The sequence below is a fragment of the Monopterus albus genome, unplaced genomic scaffold (assembly GCF_001952655.1).
Source record: "Monopterus albus unplaced genomic scaffold, M_albus_1.0 scaffold51.1, whole genome shotgun sequence".
NCBI classification, from domain to species: Eukaryota; Metazoa; Chordata; class Actinopteri; order Synbranchiformes; family Synbranchidae; genus Monopterus; species Monopterus albus.
Window position 1 is genome coordinate 6,027,309 of NW_018127931.1, and position 7,862 is coordinate 6,035,170.

Below are 7,862 nucleotides of genomic sequence, written 5' to 3' on the forward strand. Positions count from 1 at the left end.
TGATTAGTTAAATCATTAACCCAATCTTGTATGGGTGGATTTGAACTGCCAGGGGTTCGGATGTCAAACAGATGCTCTTATCTTAATATTTACTTGAGAAATTCACCGACTTCCTCTCATATAGATATTGATGTTTATTGACCCACTCTGCATATGCAGTTGGCTTTGCGTCCATCCTTTTGATTTGCTATCTTTATTCTGGCATGTTTACATCTTGCCAAGGAACAGCAAGTACATCACTCTACTTTGATGCTTGCAGAATGATTGAAACCAGGACTGCCTCTGCTGTACAACATCTCAAGAGAGGCTTCTTCTTGTATGTCTTGGCCTGGACTGCTCACAGATATGTATAGTATGCATGGAAAAACCAGGGGTGGCCAAACAGAAGCTGGAAGATACCATCTTACATGAGGTGGAGTGAGGAAAGACAAAAGTGAATTCTGATTGACTGAACACACCTGAACCATGTAATCAGCCAGTGGGCAGGGTAGGGATAGTTGGAAAACAAGCAGGGCAGCAGCCCTTGATGACTGGGATTTGCCACCCCTGGCGTAAACACTCGGACCAAACCCAGGTTGAAGTTGAAAAGGCTGAAAGCAGCAGCCAAGCAGGCAGAGAATTCCACTGTGGATTAACGGCTAAGACCTAAAATCCACTCCCACATTTCCAGCAGTCTCACGTGGTTTCTGCTCCACACAGAAAGCCACACCATTGTGGAATTATGAATTTGCATGTATGCAATACAATAGAGAATCTATTTGATTGCCTGCTGATCATGGAGATGTTTATTACTGTCGAGTTGTGAGATTAGGCTCTTAACAGCCAAATTAGCTTGTCTCATGAGATCAGATATGACAAGAGAAAGAGTTCTCTACTGCAGGATTCATTAACTTTTAGAAGAAACAGCAGTCTAAAGTCTTGGATTGAAGCTGCTCCTGGGCAGGCTGACTCAGAGCTTGCCCCCTTCTTTGCTCTCCATTACACAGCCAGCAACATAAAATGACTTTTAAATTTACCTATACACTTTTAGAGAGCTAATTAAAAATTACTTGTGTAATAAACTTCTTAACTGAATAGAAATAAGTAAGAATGAAGTGAGCTAATCAATTAAAACTAATCAAGACTCCTAGAGATCAAACACTAAGAAACAAATATACATTTAACCTCACTTAAAATGAAAAGATAAGGCAATTTGCTAAGAGCATCGTATTTAATGAGTATTTAGGTACCAGGGTGATAGACTAGTGTCATGGATAACAAAGGGACAGCTTGTCTTGCATTACCATCCCTTCTCTACAGACTTTGACTTATTATTCTTAGTATGTTTTTACACACTATAAATAAAGCTGTAACCAAGTGTGACACAAGTTTCTTCTGTTCTTTCTTTAAACATATGACCTTCAAAAAACAAAAGGAGTCATAAACACTACCCTTTCACCTTGTGTAGAATATAAGCCTATAGAAATGCACAAAATATACATTATGTGGTTGGGGTGACTGTGAATAGCTTTCCTCTGCAGTCAAATCTGAGATTCACTCTACAGACCAGGTGGGTGTAACTCAGTGATGTGGCACACTGAGCCTGTCCTGGAAATAGTGCTCCACTGTGGCCTGGCATTACACAATTATTGGTTCGTCTACTGCCACAGTTGACCAGGAGGCTGCCTACAATCTGGCAAACTAGTGAGCCAGCAGCTGAACCAGCTGTATAAAGCAAAAGCTTCACATTTCAGAGAGGAATCCATGGCACAGAAGCTGTCATGTCTCAAATCTCAACCTCTCAGTGTGAGTAAAGATTTAATATTCATGATGAAGTAAAACAAGTGAGGAATTCACAAGTGAAAGACACTATGTCTAAGTAGACCACCTGTGGCTTCTACGTCATAGAACATTGGAAAATAGTGCCAAACCTGCTAGTCCAGAAATGTCCCATTGTCTCAGAAAGGCAAACACAGTAGCTATATTTTCCCTAAACCTCACCGCAAAAAAAGAAGCTGTTGCTAACACGTACTTTTCCTCAGCCAGTGATGATGAATTAACACTCACACAGTCCCAGTGTGCTGTACAAACACAGCAGTGACAGTTCAGTGAGGAGCTGTAGGGTCAGGGTCTGAGAAGTGATGAACAGATGGTGAGCTGCTCTGTGTTTGCTGAACCACCCGTTACCTGCTGGTCCAGCACTTTGTAGAGCATGTTCTTCTTAACAGGCCATTTAATCTGATGTGTACACTAGTCTCAAAAATGCTTTAAACATTTATAAGGGGTCTGTGTACCCAAACTACAAACAGGTTTCTCAGTTAACTCTAGGAATGCTACGTGATAATTTTGGTTTTATTTTAGTCACTGAGATTTCTGCTTATACCCTAATACAATGTAAACTATAATTTTGTCTATGGCACTGGTAGCGTTAAAAAGTGAAATGTGAACAACTGATGAGCATCTTCTCTTTTCAGATACAATATTCTTGTTGACCTGGACAATCCACATACATAAACATGAACTATTTAACTTCAGCTGCTTTCTCCTGGAAAATAATCCTATGAAAACTGTTCACAGCAACTTTTGTGGATCATATTGAGCAACAAGTGTTTTGGTTAAAGACACATTCCTGTTGTTTTTCATGTTTTATTTTCCAGTGCTTTGAGCAACTTTTGTTAAATCCCTTTCTTTTTTTAAACTCTTTTTCATTATGGGGGTGGTAGAAGTTTCAAAAGCTGAGATCTTAAAACAATAGCACATAAAACCAAAACTATCTGCATGGCTAGATACTTCTAGGAGTTACTAAGAAAATGTGTAATTTTAATGAACAAATCATTTAAAGAGTGAATATAATTGGTTAAGAGGTGCATTATTTGAGGCTCAAGAAGTCCTCAAACAAATTCCTTTGTTTCAGATGTGAGATAACTGTTGGTTTATTTTATTTCTCAACTAAGATTATAATGTTCTCCTCTGGAACCCATCAGCACCACTGAGCCTCGGCTGGCCAGGCTAAATCTCCTGTAGCTACCGTTTGATGAAAACCAGCTGGCCATTAAAATGCAATGAGGCAGACCCAGAACATATGTTTTAGGCAGCATGTGAAAAACCATTAATTTTTATGCTGTGCATTAAGAGATGAGCATGGTGCCCACACGGATAGGTGACTGTGCAGGAAGGCAGGAAGCCATGCTGTTCCTTGACAGCAGGCAAAAAAGATTTGTTTTTCAAAGCTGCTTTGTACAGCTACTCAGATTTCTGTAGAATTACCAGTGCCCTTACAACATAAGTTGTTATAGCAACAATGCTGGCAGGGCATGCAAAAGGTTAGTTTGTCCATAATATCATTTGCATCAGCCTCGGCTGTACTTGTAAGCACATGCTAGCATGCTAAAGTAAGATGGTGAACATGGTAAACATCATAAATGTAACATTGTCATTGTGAGCAAGTTAACATGCTTCTGTTAGCATTAAACTCAAAGTAAATGCTGTGGCTACACACACCGCTTCAGAGCATCTAGCATGGTAATAGACTCATTGATTTGTTATGATGGCGTTTCTAAGTTGTGGTGACATTCGCTTAAGATATGACTTGTCCATGCACCCGATTGTGCTCCATTTTTTCCACTTTTTTCTTGCAACTTATGGCATCAAATCCACCTCACATCAGTGATCAGACACATCCCAAGTCTTTTATAAACCAGAGTTTCCCTCACTTGCATCTTTTCCTTGTGTCTTAGTCCCACAGGTGAGAGAAAAAATTGCAAGGAAAAAATTTGAGGAAAGAGGAATCAAGGAAACGCGTTATTCATGACAGGAGATGTCCTTTCCTTAAATTCTTCATTTACAGTGTTCAGTCACCAACTGATGTCCAATAAGGAGGCATGGTTTATAAAAGACTTCTGTGAAGGATGATCTCGTGTATCCTCGCTCATGGCTCCTCCAGCAGCATCCTCGCTCATTGTTCCTTGCTCATTAGAGCAGAGAGTAGATACAAGAGCCTTGGGATGTCCTTGATGCTAGCTCCATAAGCATAATGTTTATGCTTATGCTTATTGAAATGACTTCTGGGTTGAGGAAAATTGAGCAGTGAGGAATGATCATATAGAAAACCTGGGATGTACCCACTCTATAGTTTTAGAGATGACATTAATCCCAATGGATGAATAAAAATCACTCACTCCCACAACAGCCAGGGCAATTTTTCACCTGATTTGTCTTTTCTCTTCAGGTTGGACCTCCTCAACATCGACCAGAGAGAGGATAAAACCTCACCGTCAGGAAGCCAGTCCAACATTGCTATACCCTCTTCATCCCCTAGCCAATTCCCTAAACGGCTGCCCGGCTTCCTCGCTTTTCCAACCCTCGCATGGGCACGACCTAGAGAAGCCTCACAGATAAAGGAAAAGATGCCGAGAGTTCGTCGCAATGCCCACTCAGGTTTGCGAGGGGGTCACCGCTACCCTCATCATGCCCAACTGATGAGAGTGGGTTGTGTCCTGGGCACCTGCCAAGTGCAAAACCTCAGCCACCGGCTCTATCAGCTCATTGGTCAGAGTGGCAGAGAAGACTCATCGCCCATTAACCCTAGAAGCCCTCATAGTTATGGATGAGTTAGTTGACACCTTCAAGCACCCACAAGTCTATCTATAGCTCCATTTATTTATCTCTTAAGGTGTTACTGGTAGTCTTTGCATTAGAGTTTGATGTAGTAACTTAACTAATAACTTCTGTTTAATTAATATTGGTCTTAAAAGACTGAAAATGATGCCTCACTATTTTTTGTGCTGATTGATGGATTTGAAGATTTAAATTCAAGATCATAACTGACTGAATCCTTTTTGAAATTCCTTATTTAAGTTCTCCTCTCATCCTGAGAGCACATGCCTTTTGAAGGAAGCTGAAATCTTCTGATCATTCAGTAAAGCCAAAGCACCTTGGTTTGATGTTTTAATCCTGTTATAGAAGACTGAAGGCCATCCAATGGACTGATCCTGTCTGCCAACTGACCTCCTGTGGATCCTTGATCAACACTTAAGCCCCTAATGTGGATTTCAACCTGCACTCAGAGCCAGAGCTCTGTCAAAACCAGTGTATTCCCAGAGACTTTGTAAATGACCCACTAAACCCTTTTACGTCTTTTAATGCTCCCTTTTTTGTCAACTTTGAAACTCCCAGGTCATTTCACAACTGCATATGCAATTTCAGTATGAACAATGATAGCCCTGGAAGAGTCCATGAACTTTCAATTTGTCACTCAGCAGGACTTTCTGGACCACAGCTTACATTTAACTTGGGTTACACTCAAGTTCAAGAAAATTGTGAGTCTGGGTTTGGAAGGAATGTGAGTGCCCAACGCATCAGTTTGTGTAGGTGGCAAAAGGAACCTTCAAGAGACTAACCAGTGCTGCGTTGCACCGCTGCTGGCATTTTCCTCACCAGAGGCCATGTTGGAAATATTAGCGTTTCCCCCTGCAAGTTGTCCTGGGTTGACACCAGGATCACTTCTGTCATACATGTACCGTCACAGCAGGGGAGGGGGGGCTCTGAGCCTCCTGTGGTCTTGCTCCCATGGTTGAATGTTCTAATTGTCATTTTCCAGGTGCTGTAATCAACACAAACAAAATTCCAGCCACCTCCATTTTTTGGGGTGGATGTAGACATCTAAAATACAAATATTTCAAAACTTGGTCAAGTAAATCTAAAACTTTGCAAAAGAAAATATTTTTGCATTTGTAATTTAAGTGAACCAGACTTTTAGGTAGTTATATGCCAAAAACAAGAAATTCAAAAAAGACACTGGGATGATTTGTTATAGCAAGGGACTAATTAAGCAAAGTAAACTTAGGGAGTTTTTGGAAAACGGCTTCTGAAACTGAGAAACACTCAAGAATATCTCATATTGTTCTTACAAATTCAATACAGTTTTCTTCTTATGACCTGGTGTTCAAATTAAGGTAAACACATGAGATGTTTTGGGGCATCACTGTAAGCATTTTCACCTAATTGGAGGTCATAATGGCAGTTCAGCATTAGCCCAGTCTTCTAATAGAACACACATGCCTGTGTATATTGTGCTTTGCAGTAATTTTTAATTAGAATATGTAAGAAAAAGTCAACTCCCCTTTACTGTTACATTGCAGGCTTCTAATGAGAGACCACAGTGAACACAACATTCAGTGTGAGAGAGCCCAATTTCAAATTTGCACACAGAATAGTTGCATCAAAAATGCATGGCCTGACATTTCCTTCTCTATTTATATGTGCCTTTGAAATGATAGGTGGATGATGGACTGAAGTCAGGCTAATGCAAACATTTGGCAGGCCTTAAACATTCTAAAAACTGCAACCAAATGTACAGAAGCCTGTATTTTTGTCAACATTTACATACCTCTAAACTTGTATTTGAAGACATAGGTGTGTTCTCAACTTGAAAGAGTGATTGAATGTGTCATAGTAGGAATATAGACCAGATTGTGTGCCTACTTTCTGATTTGTGTACACAGACACTTTGATAATTTCTTGTTCAGTCTGTTATTTCACCTATAATTTCACAAACAAAAGTTTATTATTCCTAAGTGCATTAAACTCGCCAAATACCTGGTAATACTTGACAAAATGAATGAATTTATAGTATGTGATCTACATCATACAACAATGTGTTCTTTTATATAGAATTATATGTGTTTCCTGTCTTTTGCCCAGTTCCTTTTTCATCGTCAGTTTCTTCTTACATGTAGTCTCTCAGCCCCATCTTGTCTCTCTTTTCCAATTCTGTCTATGACAATAGGGGCCTGGGGGTCACAGGGTAATAATTAGCGGTTCCTTAGTCTTAAATTTAAGCTGTTCAAAGGCTTGCTGTGGTGCAACGTGCCATTCTTTCTGCAGTGCTGGAGCTAATCAATATCTCACGACAGATAATTAAAAGGCTTTTCAAATGCAGAAAAACCCTGGTGGATCTTTCTACTTTTAAAAGTGTACTATTTCATATATGCATTGTGTGTTTGAGCTGCTCTGGACCATTGTACTCTCAAAATGTTTTGTGACATCAGGCGCTGCATCATGTCAAGTTGTGTGAGTAAACTGCATGGCAGCTCATACCTCCCCATAGAAACATCTAGAGCTTTTACTGGCTCTGTTGCAAAGTCACACAGGACTGGGTGCAGAGTTAGCATGCAAAAATGTTTCTCTTAGTTTTGTAACTAGACCTCATGATGTTTGTTTTTATTTTTGAAAGTCACATGATCTCCTTTAGGGTCACAGGAAAGCACTTTAATGCAAGCACGTGTAGCGACAGTTTCTCTTAACTTGAATTTCACTTATTGTAATGAACTTGTGAAAGTTGGATGAGGTTTCTCTCTTAAATGCTGCCTCTGAGATTGTCTGCAAATGTGTTTGAAAATGTCAGTGCAGTCCATGTGACGTCAGGATGACTGTGAATGTCGTGCGCATCTATAAAATATATTCAGGCAAACTATTTAAGGAAAGTTATGTATTTAAGTTATCTTTGTAAATTAATATTTATGTGTCACCAAAGACGATCTCATCTTTTTTGTCTGCTTCCTAAACATGACTTTATGGTAGAAAAAGAGGTTTTAGCTGTAGTTAAAATGTTACTGTTGACAGTGTCTTTCACTTTGTAAAATAAAGAAGTATACTGTGGTGTGATGGAGTACTGAGTGTGATTTAAGAGTGTATGTGTGTGTGTGTATGCATTCCTGAAGCGCATAAAGACATACATGATAGAATTAAAGGTATATAAAATGCTTCATGAAAAAGTCAAGATATATTATTCAGTAATTTTTAAGTCTGTTCCACTCTCCTCATGTCACTTTGTGCTTGACCAAACAGTTGTGACCCAGTAATCCCCAGAGAAGTCAATCATT

At 39.6% G+C, this 7,862-nt stretch overlaps 1 protein-coding gene across 1 annotated transcript in view; it reads left to right on the forward strand.

Moving 5' to 3' along the window:
- adm2a (adrenomedullin 2a) overlaps positions 1-7,631 on the forward strand; it is an 11,173-nt gene extending 3,542 nt beyond the window's left edge. The window contains exon 2 of the mRNA XM_020601463.1: positions 4,208-7,631. Coding sequence (XP_020457119.1) covers positions 4,208-4,589 — 382 coding nt within the window. The 3' untranslated portion in view covers positions 4,590-7,631. The remainder of the gene's footprint in view (positions 1-4,207) is intronic.
- Positions 7,632-7,862: the final 231 nt, after the last annotated feature.